General features: G+C 64.7%; 1 protein-coding gene and 1 long non-coding RNA gene across 5 annotated transcripts in view; one reads left to right on the top strand and one right to left on the bottom strand.

Moving 5' to 3' along the window:
• Nucleotides 1-16,357, top strand: part of BRD3 (bromodomain containing 3) — a 64,594-nt gene that overhangs the window by 32,512 nt on the left and 15,725 nt on the right. For 2 of the 4 annotated variants that reach the window (XM_053204414.1, XM_053204413.1), the window contains 4 exons: nucleotides 12,308-12,632; nucleotides 13,370-13,507; nucleotides 14,151-14,298; nucleotides 15,113-15,327. In XM_053204414.1, the coding sequence (XP_053060389.1) occupies nucleotides 12,420-12,632; nucleotides 13,370-13,507; nucleotides 14,151-14,298; nucleotides 15,113-15,327 (714 nt within the window). In that variant the 5' untranslated portion in view covers nucleotides 12,308-12,419. Of the gene's footprint in view, nucleotides 1-7,043; nucleotides 7,142-12,307; nucleotides 12,633-13,369; nucleotides 13,508-14,150; nucleotides 14,299-15,112; nucleotides 15,328-16,357 lie in introns of those variants that run through there. The other 2 variants (XM_053204415.1, XM_053204416.1) reach the window with 2 other exon arrangements.
• On the bottom strand, nucleotides 9,048-10,721 carry LOC128312059 (uncharacterized). Its single transcript, XR_008290850.1, has 2 exons — nucleotides 10,207-10,721; nucleotides 9,048-9,531 (listed from the first exon to the last, which is right to left on the bottom strand). It is a non-coding gene; the product is annotated as an uncharacterized LOC128312059 (long non-coding RNA).

Here is a 16,357-nt window from a genome sequence, read left to right as displayed (position 1 = left end):
CTCTCTTTCTCTCCCCCTCTCCCTCTCCCTCTCCCTCCACCGGTTGCTCATGTGGGGGCAGGGCTAGCGTGGAGCCTTGTGCGGCCTCCTTTCGGGGGGGGGGGCAGGAACGATTTTGGAAAGCTGGAAGTGGGGAAGCAGAGTGGGGTCTGCTAGGTGGCCCGCTTGGGGCGGGTTCCTCCTGTGAATTCTCTCTATTGAGCCCATTCCCCCAGTGTCCCGCGACCCTTCATTTTGGCTGAAAGTTTCTGCCCAGACGTGCAGAACTGGCGTCCCTCCCCCGTCTGCTAACTTGGTTATTGACTGCAAAGTTAACGTGGTGGGTGTGGGGCGGGTATTGTGCATCAGTGGGCAAACTAACGGGCAAGAGGAAAATGAGGGAAGCAATCCCTCCGGCCGCTCCTCGTGCTCCCCCACCCCGCTGAGGACGAAGAAGGGAGTTTTGTTAGCTATCTCCCTTACTCTTTTTCTTTAAGATGGGGATTCTTTTCTTGGGTCTGTGGCGTGGCCCTGGGAGATCCTGAAGTCTATACAAAGTTGCCTGGCCTGGCATTTTGGTGGCGGCAGGGGACAGGGGAGTAGCTTTGGCTGCAGAGGGGTCAAAGAAATGTGTGAATCTGTGCAGGGGGTCAGTTCTCAGGAGGTAAGGACCTCTTCTTCCCAGGGGCCCTTCGCAGCAGCCCTAAAGGTGGCCTCTCATTTGCAAATAAAGCTCTGTGTTTGCCCTTTTCTGTCTTGAGGCCTTGACGTGTGCTGGTGGTTACAGATAAGGAAAGATAGGGCACACAGTGGGGAGGGACGGGAGGTGACGTGGGCAGCGGAGGGGCATTTCTCTCTGACCTTTCTGGTGACCTGGGAGGGCCTGCCTCAGCCCCTGGGCATCTGGAAGCTACCTCCAAACAGCTCCTCAGAGGCCTAGATCCTGTCCCAGCCCTGCCACGGGGACGTCCAGGGAAGAGGGATTTAAGACGCTTTCTTGGGGTGGACGTTGGGCACCGTTTTGATCTTCATTTTGTTTTTAGGAAGTAGAGTAATTGATTTCCTTCAGCAGCCGCTTGCGCGTGCTTTGGAAGTGCGCTTCGAATAAAGGACGGGATTTGTAAACATTGGGCTCCCGCCTTTGACTCTCAGGCAGTCCTGGGCAGAAAGTGAAAGTGGAGGGGGGGGCCCCTCCAGCGCACCGCCCAGCCCAGCCCGCTGCTGCAGCCCGAGGCTCCTTCCTGTGCCCGCCTCCTGCAGGCTGGCAACTTGCCAGCCGCCAGAGCCGGGTGCCCGGCAAGTGGTGAGGTGCACGGCCACTTCCTGGTTCTAGTGGCGGAGCTTTCCTGGGGGAGCACTGTTCTCCCCCTCCCCCCGCCCCGAGCAGAGTGGTTCTGGTCCTTCTTTTTTTCTTCCCCCCTAACTGATCTTTGAACTGTCACCAGGGGCACCCCAAAGGCAAGCCCCGGATACCTGGCCTCAGCGGGTTGGGTGCCAGTTGAAGCAGTCTTTGTTTTGCAAGGAAATTTTAGTGGACCATGGCAGAAAGTGGCACCCTGCTCGTTGCACACGTGCCTCTGGGAACTCGGGGTGCCCCAGGGACTCGTGTCTTCTTGGGAGCGCGCCTCCCCTCCCGCCTGAGGCTTTGTCCTTTTGTTTGAGCGGAAGAGACCAACAGGTGTCCCCGCAGTGCTGGGCCGCCTGGTGTGCTTGGGCCGGGCGCACCGGTCACCATCCAGGTGCCCAGGTGGTGCCCGCTGTGTCCACGAGGCCCTTTGGTGCTCACACCCCTGCTCCGGGTACCTGTGCTCCTGCCATCCGAGAATCGTGGGGGGTGGGGGGGGGCGCTTAAAGGCAGAGTGTCATGTTTGGGGATCATTCACACGGTGGTGGTTTGCATTTGAAGTCTGGCTCCTGGATGCACGTTTGCGGTGGAGATGGCGGGGACCTGCGTGTGTGTGTGTGTGTGGCCGGGGCTTTCGGCTCCGCTGTTCAGTGCTACCGGGCAGTGTTGATTTCTTTTGCCAGCTTTTAACTGTTCTAGAACAGAGTCTGCTCTCAACTGACTCCTTCCTAGGCCCTTTACAACCTGCAGCGAGAGCCAGCTGAAAGCTGTGTTTTGAAGGAAGCCCCCTCCCCCCCCCGCCGCAGGTCCAGAAGTATTGGGGGGCCTCGTCAGAAGTTAGTGAGGTGTTTGGCAGTACTGTTCCAGCCCCTCAAAAAAGGTCACCTGGAGTGCAGTGACAGTTCGGGTGTTCCTCGCTCAGTTTCTCTGCGTGCGGTTGAAGTCGGGCTCGGTGGCTGGTGTGGGACATGATCAGGACGTGCTGGTGGCTGCGGTGGGGGCCCCGTTGGGGTCCTGGGCACCAGGTGCCTCAGGACATGGAGGTGGGGATGCCTTCACCTGCTGGCTGCTGTCACGGTGGCCGCTGCCCGCAAACAGGAGCACGTTCGCAGGTGCGTGTGGCCGGACCCTCGTAACGTGTTACTAGAAGGAAAAGGAGCCATTTCAGGTCTGTGACTGAGCCGAGGGGATGCCTTTCCCGTACAGGGGCGGTGGCCGGAGGGTGTCACGGGGGTGCAGCGTGCGTGTAAGGGGCAGAGAGTGGCACGGGCCTCCCGAAGGGGGTGATTCCCCCAGCTGATGGCCGGCTGCTTCCAGCACCAGCCCTGGCGTCGATGGGCACTCGCGGTTGAGAGCTCCGGGTAGGCTGGCTGTCAGCTCCCGGGTAAGGTCCGCGCCCTCTGGACTCCGTCCTCACTGCCTCCGGGCTGTCCCGGCCGGGCCGGGTGTGGGTCTGGGCTTAGAGACACAGATGACCTGGCCACTGTCCCCTGTGACGGCAGAAAGCCCCCACGGGCCTGTCAGAGAGGCCGAGGAGCGCCGGGGATTAGAGCTTGGGGTACACGCAGGCACTTGGGCTGCGGTAACTCCAGCACCGCGGGCGGGTTCCCAGGGAGCACAGGGCTGTAGTGACGTCACCACCGTGGGTACCGTTCCCAGCGGGCACTAGGGCGGTGGCAGCATCTGCGCCGTGGGCAGTATTCCCAGTGAGTCCTGGGTTGTAGTAACACGTGATATCCCAGTGAGCGCCGGGGCCGTGGTGACACCTCTACCGTGGGTGCTGTTCCCGGGACCGCTAGGGCGGCGGTACTCCCACCGCGTGTGGGCCGTGGTAACATCCACTAGATGCCGAGGGTGGCCAGGGGCTCAGGAGGTCCCTGCTCCTCACGCCGTGTGTCGCTGAGCGGCCTTGTTTGGGGAGCGGAGGCCAGGCCGTGGTGGGCGGCAGCCTAGCCTGGCGTGGGGCGAGGTGGGGTCGGGACCCCGTCAGGTGTGGCGGTCAGCTCTCCGGGCTCCCTTGGCGGGTCCTCGGAGCTCCTGGCGGCCCGGCACGGCAGCGGTTGAAGCGGTGCCCGCCTGTGACGTGGTCTGGTTCCCGTCAGGCGACTGGGCGCTCCCGTCTCCCTTCCCGGGATGGAACACGCCGGGGCCCGGGCAGGCCCGCCACAGCCGCGTGGTAGAAAGTCGGCAGGCCGAAGGAGTGGCCAGGGCGCCGAACCCTGGTGCTCATGGGGCCGGGCCCCCGCCTCCGTATGCGTGCGGGGCCACTCGGCCTCCAGCGTCCTCGGGGAGACCAGCTGTTCCGAGCGGATGGTCCTTCCCTCCCCTGGACGAGTGTGGATGCCAGTCACTCTGTCTTCACGGCGTCTGTCCCCTGAAGACATTTCCCTTTGAGCCGCGGGTCACTTGCCCCTTCCCGGCCCCATGGAAGGTGTCATTCAGTGCGGCCTGTGGCCTGGCCTTGAGGGGTGCCCTGCGGGGATGCATATGGGTGTTGCTGGGCTCCCCCACCGCCGACACCAGATTCTGGCCCGCCAGGTGCCTGGGCCAGGGCTCAGCGTATCCGAGCATGTGTGTGTGTGTGTGTGTGTGTGTGTCTGTCTGTCTCTGGGCCTTCACACCCATTGAGAGGCACCCTTAGTATGGTGGGGGGAGGTCAAAAGACATATGGAGATGTACAGAGACAGAGCCTTGCAGTGGCGACGGGGTGCGGCTGGTGAGCCGTGAGCCCCACTTGGCAGTGGGGTCTCAGGTCCGTGTCGAGGCCGATGTTCGGCCAAGAAAGCAGCCCTTCGGAGGCGGGCTTCCCCAAGGAGGGCCGGCGGGGCGGGGAGAAGCGTAAGACCTTAGCAAACAGCAGGCCGAAGAAGCATGAGGTGGGCCAGGGGCCCGGGCCCCGGGCCCCCAGGTGCTGTGGGTACGGAGCCCAGAGGACAAGGCGGGGGCGGGGGGGGCGGGTCGTCAGGAAGGTCGGGGCCGCAGTGCAGGTTGGTCTGCGGGCCAGGCACGGGGCCTTGGGACAGTCCTACAGACCCAGTGGAGTGGCTGCACGTTGGATGGGCCTGGGCCAGCTGGGGTCGGGTCCCGTGCTCCGGGAGAGCAGGTGTGACCTAGACCCAGGGCGCGCTCCCTGCCTGAGCGGGTTGTGACAGGCCCAGCCTCCCCGTCTGCTCCCCTCCCCTGGGGTCCCCTCCCCTGGCCCCACAGGAAGAGGCAGTTGGCTCTGTCTGTCATGGGAGCCGACCCTGGCCTCCCGGATCCCGTTTCCTGAGACCTGGATGGCCAGCCCCAGGGCGGCCGCCTGTCAGCGTGTGCCGCCTGGGGGCACGGGTTGTCCGGCTCTGGGGCGGCACTCCGCTCCCGTCTGCTGGGCGGGGAATCTGCCTCCTCCTGGCCGGGTGACCTCGTGCCCCTTCAGCCCCGAGCCTCCGTCCCCCCTTGGAAGACGGAGCTCACACGGCCTCCCACGGGTGCCGAGCCAGGTGGACTGCGAGGACACTGGGACTGGAGTGTGGCTGTGGGGGCCCCCAGGGGCACAGAGAGAGAGAGAGCCCTCCCGCACCTCCCTCAGGAGGCCGAGTGTTTGAAGGCCGTCCTTGTTGCTGGTGGGAACTGTGGATCTGAGCAGGACAAGGCAGCATAGGCAGTCTCCGGCCCTGCCCCGTGTCCCCTTCTCTGGCTGAGACTGGGGACAGACCCCTACCAGTGACCTCCCCCTTCAAAGACCACGTCCTCGGTGCCTCCTCTCCTCCCAGGACGTGCCACGGTCTCCGCTCAGATGCTCCCCATGCCAGGGTCCCGCCGAGGACCTCCACCGACCCCTCCCCTATTGTCCCTCGACCCTCCCTTTGAAAGCTGGGGCTCCTGCCCCCCCCTCCCCAGGCCCAAATAAAGGCTCCTTGCTCTGGGCCAGGCCAGCCTGGAAATGCCCCGTGTGGCCCCTGCCCCCTCCCGGTCTCATCCCCCCATGGCTGAAGGTGTTCCAGGGTCACCTGCAAGTGAATGTCCGTGTGTCCCTCGTTTCTGTCCCCCACCAGCCTCCGTCCCGGCTGCCCGGGAGAGTCCAACTCTGCCTGTCTCCGGCGCCACCTGTGGGCGGCTGCTGCCCCGTCTTGGGGGTGTTTTCCACACTGGCGACTGGACCGAGGATCCTACTCATTTGTCCGGGGACCCCGAATAAGGGGTCTTTCCTGATGTCCCCGTGGGCTGAGTGAGCCTCCGGTGGACTTCTGTGTTTTATCTGGGATCCTAGTTCCCCGTGGAGGAGGGAGGTGGGTCCCAGAGGCTGGGTCCAAGCCCCTTGGGAAGCGGTGGGGGGGCCGGCCGGCTGGCTCTGGGCCAGCCCCCACCTCGCCGCCTGCAGCCCGGGGCCTGTCTCCCACCCCCCACACCCCCCCCCCCCCAAGGCCCGGCACAGAGCCCCTCACAGAGTGGAGCATGTGTAGCCCCTGAGGGTTGGTGGCCAGTCTGCCACCTGCCCACTTTGGGGACTCCGGATCTTTGGCTTTCACTTGTGTTTGAGGGTTTTTGTGGTTTATCTGAGTTTCCGCTCTGGGCAGTTTCAGATCCTCCAGAGTTGAAGGCGGCCTGTCTCCACTCTGACCTTCACCCGCTTTGCACGTGCTGCCTTCCTGGGAAGTGGGGCAGGTCCCCTGTGCCTCCGTCCTCCCCCTCCGAGGAACCGGGCTCCCTCCCTGCCTGGCGGTGCTGAGCACAGAGTGGGCACTTGGCGGAGGCTTCCTGGCTGTCCCTGGAAGGGGTGCCACTTGCCTGCCGTCTGCAGGGCCGTGTCGGAGAGGAGTCCCCGCTCGGTGAACGGGAGGGCTGCCCGTGCAGACGGGGAGGGCCGTCTGTGCAATAAAGAGCTTTCCGAGGTAGAGTGGCTGCCAGCGGGTGCGTGGGGAGCCGGAGGCTGCTGGTCTACGGGGAGGCTTAAACGTGAAATTAATCGCTCCCACGTCATGTGTGCTTACAAACCTTCAGGCCCACGTTCTAGAAGAACGGTTTCCAGCCAGCTGGCAGGCTCGCGGGCTCTGATGCCGGTGAATTGGCACCATGCGTTTAGTTCCTGTTTAGCCCAGAAGACGAGACCCTTACCCTGTCCCCTGGGAGCGGCTGGGGCGGGGGCAGGGCAGACTTCGCAGCTTACAGCTTCTACATGTCCCGTGTCTGAAGGTGCTGGGGTCTCTTTGGCACCCACACTTCCCGCGCTTTGGACCTGCATGGGGGTCCTCTTCCTAGCCAGGTGAGGGGGGGGAGTGGGGAGCAAGGTCGTGTCCCCCAGATCTCACAGCTGCTGTGAGTGGGGGGGGGGGGGTGCAGGGTCCTGAACATCCAAGGAAAAGAGGTTCACCCTGTTCTGGTGCTGTAGGAGCTTCCAGTGCAGTCCATAGCCCCCAGGGTGCCCAGCTTCTCCTGGTTTGTCCTGTCTCCAGACCCCCACTCATTTTCAGGCTCCACCCCCACTATCGGGAAGCAAGCTCTGGGCGTGTTTCATTCATAAGACTCTGAGCACCTGTCTCTGGAAGATAGTAGCTCCAGAAAACTGAAAGCCGCAGTATCGCTGTCACCCCCAGAAAACTTAAAGCCGCAATACCTCTATTGCCCCCAAAGTCCTAACGCTGAATCCAAAAGATTACCAAAGAGTGTTGAAGGAAACGCCCCTCGATTCACTTTGCAGCAGGCATTTCTAGCAGCCTGGCTCAGGCGCCAGAGTCCGGGGCCGCCACCCAGCAGCCCTCGCCCGCCCGTGACTGCCAAGAGCGTGCAATGGAGCAGCACAGGCCTGTCCCCTTCCGTGCGACCTGGGAGTCCCAGGTGGGTGTAGAAGTTGACCCCAGGGACGGGCAGCCTTCCGTGTCACGCGGATCCACCCAGCTACAACGGGGTTGGACCCTTCTGGTGCCCCGGTCTGCCTTTGTTTCCCCCTCGATTTGGGGGCCCCAGGGCGCCCCCACTGGAGACTCCCTCGAGGAGGTGCCGGAGGTCCCCAGCAGTGGATGCAGGAGCAAGCCAAGCCGGCAGTTTTCTGTGTCTTCTGTCCCCGGCCATTGCAGCAGGCCGGGCTTCTGCCCCGCTGTTTCTGGCGCGGCTGAGGGGCGGGGCTGGGGTGTCCGGTGTTCCCGCAGGGAGCTCAGGCCTGTTGGGGCAGAGAGGGGTGGGCGCCCACCCGGAGGGGCAGGCCCGGGGGAGAGCAGTGGGTGCGGCAGGAGCCTTCCTGCTCCTCTGACACGTGTGATGCTTCTGTGTGCGTGGCTGGCTGGGTGGCTCATGGTCATAACGTGTGGGGTTGGGAGGACGTTGAGGGGCCGGTCCCGGTCCGCCGGGACACAGAGGTGAGGTACAAGGCTGTGTTTACCTTAGGCGGACATGTTTCCGATGTCTGTCCCGCGTGTGACCTCCGCGTGTCCGCACAGCATCCCGTAATGGGCGTACAGAGACTCGCGGCTGTGGTCCCCGGCCCTTGGCTGTGCTGAGTCCCCCTCCCCGGGTGACTTGGGAACCAGGGCACCTAATTTTCTTCCAGCCCAACATGCCGGAGTCACCCAGCTCCCTAGCCGTTGGCCAGGATGTCCCTGGTCTCCATATCCTCGTGGGTGGGAAGCCATGCCGCCCGTGTTTCTGTCCGTGGGGCTGGGTTGGGAGCGCTCGGTAGGGCAACGGCAATGCTGGAGGTCGGCCAGCGAGGAGAGCCGAGTTTTGAACCCCGGTGTGGAGACCCGGGCGGGTGTTTCTTGCCGCCCTCTGTGCGGCCCCCCTGGCCTGGTGCCCTTGATGTCGGTGTGGTGACAGCAGGACCGTCACCTTCTTCGGCTGCCTGGGTCCTGTCCCTCGAATGCCCATGTGGGTCAGCTCAGGAAATAACGCCGAGGGCAGGGAGCCTCAGCCTTGTCACCTGTGAGCCTGCATGGTCACTGACCTCATAGGTCACACGCGCGTCTCGGCACCAGCAGAGGGGAGGGGCTCGTGGCCGCGGCCGACCGCTCCGCGTGCCTCTCGGTGTTTTCTCTGCCGTCTGCCACTACCAGCCTCGCCCGGGGTTTGGGGGGGGGGGGGCAGCCGTGAGGGCTGGGCCTGAGGGTGGTGGGTGCTGGCTGGTGGGATCGGCCCTGCTCCTGGACACGTCGCAGGGAGAGGCTGCTCGGGGCGCTGTGGGCGTCCGGGGACCGGTGGCCACCCTGGGAGCTGTTGTCGCGGGATTCCACGGCAGCCGACCTTCACAGCACATTAAACCTCCCTGTCATTTTGCGCTTTGTCCATTACAGATTTTTAGTTCGTGGCTGAACCCTGTGAGGGGGTCGGCTAGTGGTGTGTGTAAGTTTTTTTTTGTTTTTTGGTTTTTTTTAATGTTTTATTTACTTTTGAGAGAGAGAGAGAGAGAGAGAGAGAGAGAGAGAGAGAGACACACGTGAGTGTGAGTGGGGGAGGGTCAGAGAGAGGGAGACACAGGACCCAAAGCAGCTCCAGGCTCCGAGCTGTCGGCACAGAGCCTGACGTGGGGCTCACACTCAGGAACCGTGAGATCATGGCCTGAGCCGAAGTCGGACGCCTGACCGACTGAGCCACCGAGGCACCCCAAGTTTTAACTTCTTTCTGGAAGCATCATTTGCTTCCTGGTCTCAGAACGCAGCCCTGATCCCACCCAGGGAGGCTGATGGATAGTGTGCCGGCTCCGTGTGCCTCCGGGCCGAGTGACAGGAGCCATGCTCGCGTGCTCTGGGTCTTGTCCTGTGCTTTGCCCTGAGGGGTGGGCTGGGTCCGGGTAGCCTGGGTGTGGCCGGTGGGACCCCAGGGGCTGGCCACGCTGCTGGGTGCCACCCCGTACTTTGGGGTCAAGGTGGCCCTGGGGTTTCCCCTCCCGGGAGCTTGCTGGGCTGCTCAGCCCTTCCCCTGACCCCAGGTCCGCGGCCCCAGGCCTCGGAGGAGAAACGGGCGCTCCGAACGCTTGGCGGTGAACCCAGTGCAGGACTGGGGTTGGCTGGTGCTCGAGCGGTTTTTCGAAATAGAAATTTCTTTATGCTCTTCCTTTTGCAAAAGAAACGGGTTTTAAACACAACCTACCTGTTCAGAAACCCAAGCAGAGGGTGAGAGCCCCCGTCCTCGCGGGCTGGTGTGCAGGTCCTTGCCCATCATCCGCCTCCCGGTGGGGGTTCCCACGGTGGCCTGTGGCTCTCCTTTGTCCTCGTCAGCGTCTGTGAGGCCACCGCCTGGCCCGGAGAAGTGTCCAGGGGGAAAGGCAAGGCCAGGCTTTCAGTGCGGCCCTGCTCGTCCTGGACCCGCCGTCCACCTGCGCTTTGAGCAGAGGTGACCGACGCCCAGGCCTCGGCTCCATCTCGAGGGGTGACGGTGTGCGTGCGCCTGCGGGGCTGCGGCCACTCGACGCTGCCCGCCACGCCGGAGGGGATGACACCAGGTGCCTGTGCGGTTTTATGACCAGGACCAGGGGGCCTCTCCCTGAGTCCCCCTCCCTCCACGGGTGCCTCCCAGGCATCAGGTATTGGAGGTGTGTGGCCCAAGTTCTCTGGCTGTCCCCTTGCCGGTCCAGCCTCCTCTGGAGAGGTGGGTCCTGGCACCTGGGCTGGAAGGGCTTGTGGGGGGGTCCCCAGCCTCTTCTGCTCTGGCTGCCCTTCCTTCCTCCCCATTGAGCTGGTGCCTGGGGTGTCGGGGAAGGAGGACTGGCTCCCGGGAGGCGTGAGAGGCCGAGGGCTGGGTGCTGTCACCCTCAGGTATTTGCAGGGGTCTGGGGGGGGGGGGGGCGGTGTCCCCGCCTGGGTTCAGTAGAGTGTTTGCAGGAAGGGGGAGGGCCCATCGCCGTGCACAGTCCCCATAGATCGTGGGGCGTCATGGGCTGGACGGTGCTGGGCCCCTCCTGCACGTCTCACCGGGCCCCTGAGCGGAGCTGGAGGCGGGCTTCACCTCGGGCCACCGTGGAAGGCTTCCTGTGGGCCATAGTGACCGCTGACCTTCCGTGCAGGAGCTTCCGCGGCGCCGTCTGGGCCCCAGGTCGCGGCGGCTGCTGGTCTGCCCCTGGGCACTCCCCTGAAGGCAGGGTTGGGGACGCGTTCCAGTGTTTGTGGCCGGTGCTGGCTCCCTGCTCAGCCACGGGTTTGGAGCAGCAGTGGTCGGAGGAGGGAGGGAGGGAGGCCTTGGGGCATTTCTCCAGTCTTGGTGGCCTCCTGAGCGTGTCCCTGCAGTGAGCAGTGCCCGTCTGTCCTCCTGCTTGGGGCGGGGGTGGTTGGCCCGTGTCCCCCCAGACCCCCAGATCGTGTTTTAGCCCCTGGCTGCATCCTGCTTGTTCCCTGGCTTCCTGGGCAGAGTGGCGGCGGCAGCAACAGCGGCCCCGGGTGGCCTGGGCCCACCCCCCTGCCAGATGCGATGTGCGGGGAGGGCTGGCGGGGGGGGGGGGGGGGGGGGGGGGGGCGCTGGCGGCAAGGGGTTCACAGGGATCCCAGCAGGTGGCAGTGGTGCTCAGGCCAAGCGTGGGCTGACCTGCCAGGAGTGAGGGTGGGGCCGCAGGGTGTGAGCACGACCCAGGTTTGCGCCCGGCTCCCACACCTTTCTGGTGGTCAAGACCCACCCTCATAGCCATTAGCACGAGCTGGCACGGCCACCCTCCCCGCTGAGCCGCTGGCGGGGGCCGAGGACACCATGCCGACTGTGCTGCTGCCCGGGCTTGGCGACCCGGAGGAGCGGGAGAGGCGCCAGCTCACCGCGGAAGGGGGGGTGGGGCTGTGGGCTCCCCAGGGTGCTGGGCGCGGCGCCTCGTGGTGGTGGTTCCGGGGTGTCCCTCGAATGCACCGCTGGTCTGCTTCGTGCGTCAGAGATGCCCCTGCTGTCTGTCTGAACCCTCTTCGCGCCGCTCGCGGTGGTTTGTAGTAGGAGCGCGTTACTTTGGCGTGGACACACCCACGTGGCAGGTGGCGAGCTACCCGCAGGGTGCTAACCAGCTCACAGAACTCCCCAGGTCTTAACCATCCGCTTTTGCAAGTTGTGGGCAGGGTGGCTGATCGCAGTCACCGACATGGGCTGTCCCGGCGCCGTCCCCCGGTGCCCCCCGGCCCCTCATGCAGAGGGCACTGCCGCCCGGCCCCGACCCGTCTGGATGTTGTGACGGGGACTGGGACACACAGAAACCTGGAGTGTAGCAGGGCTCAGAAATGTGGCCCGGTGCTCTCATTCCACAGGCGGTCAGCAGTCCACTCGTAAAGTAAACAGTCCACTCGCGAGTAAAAGCGGGCCGCCGGCTGGCCCCTGGGATATGTTGGGGCTCCGATGTCGGGGCCGGCCTGTGTGTTCTGGGGTGTAGGTAATCATCTTGGATTGCAGCCGTGAGCCTGGAGGGCATTCCTGAAAGTTGGTGGGAGGTAGGGGGAGGGAGGTCCACAGCAGCCCCTCACTTACTGAGAGAGGAGGGTGGGGGGTGCCCTCCCCTGCCCTCCCGATTGGCCCGGGGCCGGGCGTGTCATACCCCCGCCCGCCATCACAAACCAGCACCCGTTCTCGTGGTTACATCAGAACCTCGCTGCCCCGGGGGCCCAGCTCCACACGCCATGCGTGGTTCCGCAAACGTCCTGCCTGCCCGGCTCGGCTCCGCGGAGTCGATGCTATAGCCGTCTCTACGTGTGAATCATTCCCCCAAAGGTGCCACGGCCAAGAACAGTCAGAGTCCGCCCCAGTAGGCAGGCAGTTGGTGGGCAGTGAGCCAGGAGTGGCCGCGTCTGGGGCCACCACCTCCCACCGCTGCCGTGTGCCTGGACGGCCGCCTTCCCGCCCTTGCGTCGCCCGCGTGGCCAGGTGGCCCGCGTTCTGTTGCCTCCCTGCCCCGGCCTGAGAGCCGTAGTTAGAGCGGTTGGGCGACAAGGGGAGGGCTGGTTTGACCAGGGCGACTGTCGTGAGCAAGATGAATTGGCCTCACTGCGACCACGCGGGAGTCCGTGGGGCCTGGGTGACCGGCCCGTGTCTGCTGTGCCTCCTCCCCCGTAGGTGCTGCCCCGCTGGGCCCAGAAATGGGACGTCAGGCCTCCGAAAGGAGCGCCGTGGAAGCCAGGGCGTCCCCGAGCCGCTGCTGTGACGGCCAGTGAGCGAGCAGCGGAGGATGTCCGCCACCGCAACGGCCGCCCCCACGGGGATCCCGGCGGCCCCGGGCCCTGTGAACCCGCCCCCGCCGGAGGTCTCCAACCCCACCAAGCCGGGCCGCAAGACCAACCAGCTGCAGTACATGCAGAATGTGGTGGTGAAGACGCTCTGGAAGCACCAGTTTGCCTGGCCCTTCTACCAGCCCGTGGACGCCGTCAAGCTCAACCTGCCTGTGAGTACCCGCCCATCCCTGCCCCCCTGCGGCCCCGTTCCTGGACGGACCGCCCCTCGGGCCGAGGCAGCGGTGGTGCCGGCAAGCCAGGCACAGCCCGTGGCCCTTGGTGACCAAGGAGCGGCAGTGGGAGTGGGAGGGCCGTGTCCCCGAGCGTAGGGAGCAGGGCACCGAGCGTAGAGACCTGAGCCCCACGGGCTGGAGAGGGCGGGAGCAGGAGCCAGGACTCACCCGTCTTCCTCCTGTCCCGTGTACCCTCCTGGAGAGCGCTGCACCCGCCCCTTGGGGTCACGTTCCCGGCGCGGGCCATCCATCCGATGCGCTTCTCATCCGGACCCGGGTAGAGAAACCCTGAGCGTTTGAAGGCGAAGCCCGGGGCCAGGAGCTGGTGGCCTGGGTTCCGGGCCCGGCTCGGCACCGGCCCCCGGCGGACCCTTGGTTTGGAATCCGGGAGGGAGCTTGGCCCCGTCTCTAGAATGCCAGTCGGCTCTGGGGCCTGCTCCGGCCGCACGGTCGCGTGCGTCTCTAAGAACCTCCCATGCAGGCAGAAGCCGCCGGGCGAGAGGCGTGGAGGGGTTTGCGGCTGGCCGGGCGCTCGCCCCACATCCTGTCTTTGACCCGGGCCCGGCGCCTGACTCACCTGAAGAGACTGCGCGGCGTGCAGTCACTGTCCTCGGGAGCAGCGGAAATGGCCACGCGGTGGGCGCTGATGACGTCTCTGAAAATCTCTTTCCTAGGATTATCATAAGATAATAAAGAACCCGATGGACATGGGGACTATCAAGAAGAGACTAGAAAACAGTTATTATTGGAGCGCGAGCGAGTGTATGCAAGACTTCAACACCATGTTCACCAACTGTTACATTTATAACAAGGTAAGGGCGCACGTGGCCGCAAGAGGGCCCTCGGGGCCGGGCACGTCACCCCCTGGCCCTCCGCCCTTGTGGCCACCGTCCCCACTCAGGGTCCCACACGCTGCCCGCACCGCCCCCCTCCCCCACCCTGGGGGAGGGGAGGTAAAGGTGGGAACAGCCTTTTCAGAAGGAGTTTAGGGAACCAAATGCTTCAAACCGTCCGCGCCCTCCGACCTAGACGCCCCTCCCGTAGAGATGCGGGCTCGCGTGTGTGCAGCCGCCCGAGACGGCGAGGACCCTGCACGAGGAGGGAGCGTGTCCACACAGTGGTTTGCAGCGGGAAGAGTAGATTAGGGAAGGTCCACGGGACCCTACACTCGTGGGGGTTTCGCCGTTTTCAAGAGCGACGTGATAAAGCAGAGACAAATTGAGTGGGAGCGGGTAGAAGGTTGTGTGTCCTCCACGTGATGGGCTGAAGGGTGGCTGTTACCCTTCCCGTCTCCACAGCGGGATGCGCCCCTTTGGCCTCCTCCCGCCTCCTGCCCTAGCAAATCTCTTAACAGATTCTCGAGTCAGTGTTTTCTTGAGCTACAACCAGCGATGTCTTTGGTGAACACGTGGTTCCTTTCCCAACAAGTGACCTTGGCTCCCCCTGTGTCTTCAGCCCACAGATGACATAGTGCTAATGGCCCAAGCCTTAGAGAAAATTTTTCTGCAGAAAGTGGCCCAGATGCCCCAGGAGGAAGTTGAATTATTACCCCCTGCTCCGAAGGGCAAAGGCCGGAAGCCGGCTGGCGGAACCCAGAGTGCAGGTAAAGGGGAGGATGGGCACGGTCCCTTTATCCTGACACCCCCCCGGGGACTGCCAGCAGCATTTCTCGTGCGGGTCCCTCGGCCCCTCTGAGCTCAGTTTCCCTGTCTGTCGAGTCGGGGCTGTCTGAGGTCCCGCCGGCCCTCGGTGGCCTGTTACTGTCTGCCTTCGAGCCTGCTGTTGTGGGGAGACTGTGGTCTTGCCATGTCCCCATCCTCTGAGACCACCTCTTCCAGCAGTCTGGACAGGAGGTCCTTGTGTCCCCCCAGGACTTTGCCTCTCTGGCCTGTGTTGCGTTCTCTGTGGCAGGAGAGGGGCTGTGCGCCCTGTCGAGAGGGCAGTGGGGATTAGCACTGGGAGCCTTGGGGGTCTTACCTGGCCGGAAACTGGAACCGAGGTGCGCCCTGACGGAGAGGCTGACGGGGGAGGCTGCAGTGGGTCCCCCACACCGCCGGCCTTCACACTTCGCAGATGGGACCGTGGGTGGTTAAGGAGCTCCGCCTGGGTCTCTCAGCTAGTTCGAGGTGGAGTCTGAGTGAACCTCCGGTTTCGCGGTCCCACGCCCGGCCCTTCCTCCCAGGCTGCCCCTTGTCCAGCTTCCTCGTTGAGATTTTAGTCTCTGGCCAGAGGGAGAGCCTGGGGAGGTGTGTTCCGTGGAGGCAGCCAAGGTTCAGGGCCGGGGCCTCAGGGGGAGGGGCTCCCTGGCGCCGGAGTGCTCTGGCTGGAGGGGATGGTCCAGGAAGCTTTTAGAAGCTTCTAGAAGCTGGCTGGTAGGTAGAGCCTGGTGTGTTCAACGTGCTTTCCTTGCCTTCAAGGTACGCAGCAAGTGGCGGCCGTGTCCTCTGTCACCCCAGCAGCCCCCTTTCAGAGCGTCCCCCCCACCGTCTCCCAGACGCCCGTCATTGCCGCCACCCCTGTGCCAACCATTACTGCAAACATCACGTCGGTCCCCGTCCCCCCGGCCGCCGCCCCACCTCCTCCCTCGACGCCCATCATTCCCGTGGTCCCTCCCACACCACCTGTCGTCAAGGTGAGCGTCCCTGGGGACGAGGTCAGCCGGCTGTCTGATGGCCAGGCCGGGGTTCCTGGATTCGGACAGGTGTGGGGCGGGCCGGGAGGGGTGCACGGCCACCTGTCCCTGGGCACCGACTGCTTGTTGGGTGTTGGGTACACGTGACTTTGGTTCTCTCCGTGCTCCTGATGCAGACGGGGAGACCGAGGCTCGGGTGGCTTTAGGTCACACAGCTGGTGAGGGCAGGCTGTGCTGAACCCCCACTTCTCTGGCCCTGAAGGCTCGGTCTTCGCCGTGCGAGGGTCCTGTGGGAAGGTGTGGGGAGCAGCGTGGAGGGGCCCCGCAGCTCCCCCGCTCAACGCTTGCATTTAGGGCAGTGGCCCGGGTGCGTCACGGGGGGCCTTGCACCCGCCCCTGCTGGTGTGAGCTCCGGCGCCATCCGTCCCCCCAGTGTGGCTGGCACTTCCATGGCGGGGACCGTCCTGGCCGGGTCTGGGCTCAGAGCCGGCGCTCCCCGTGAGGCCTGGGGCAGGCCGCGTGCCGGACGCTGACGTGTGTCTTCCGTTTGCCCCTCACAGCGGCCCTCTGGGGCAGACAGTATTTCCCCCATCTTACAGATGAGGAAGCAGGCGCTCAGAGGGGTTAAGTGGCTCCCCCAAGGTAAAACGCCCCCTCCGTTGCTCTCCCTCCCCCGTGGTCTTCACCGCCTGCTCTTTCCCGGGCGGCGCCTGGCCAGGCTGCCGAGCACAGTGCCCGGCTGTTTTTGGAGCGTGTCCTGTTTGCCATGGCCAGATGAGCTCTCCGCCGGGCCTCTGTGGCACGCGCTTGGCATCCTGTGGGTGCCCACGAGTGTCTGTGGACCGCCAGCTCATGCCCCTGCCAGCCGGGGGGCAGTGGCCTGGCCGGGGCGGAGACCGTGGCGGCGCCCCAGGGAGCAGATCCCCATGAGGCCGTCAGCCCGGGCGCTGCGGCTCCGAGGGGCGCCTCTGCCTGTCTGGGAGGTGGGGAGCTGGCCGAGCCGGTCTCGGGGATGCACTGAGCCCTGGCC

The sequence above is a fragment of the Acinonyx jubatus genome, chromosome D4 (assembly GCF_027475565.1).
Source record: "Acinonyx jubatus isolate Ajub_Pintada_27869175 chromosome D4, VMU_Ajub_asm_v1.0, whole genome shotgun sequence".
In the NCBI taxonomy this organism is placed as follows: Eukaryota; Metazoa; Chordata; class Mammalia; order Carnivora; family Felidae; genus Acinonyx; species Acinonyx jubatus.
This window is presented reverse-complemented; position numbering and strand designations above follow the sequence as displayed.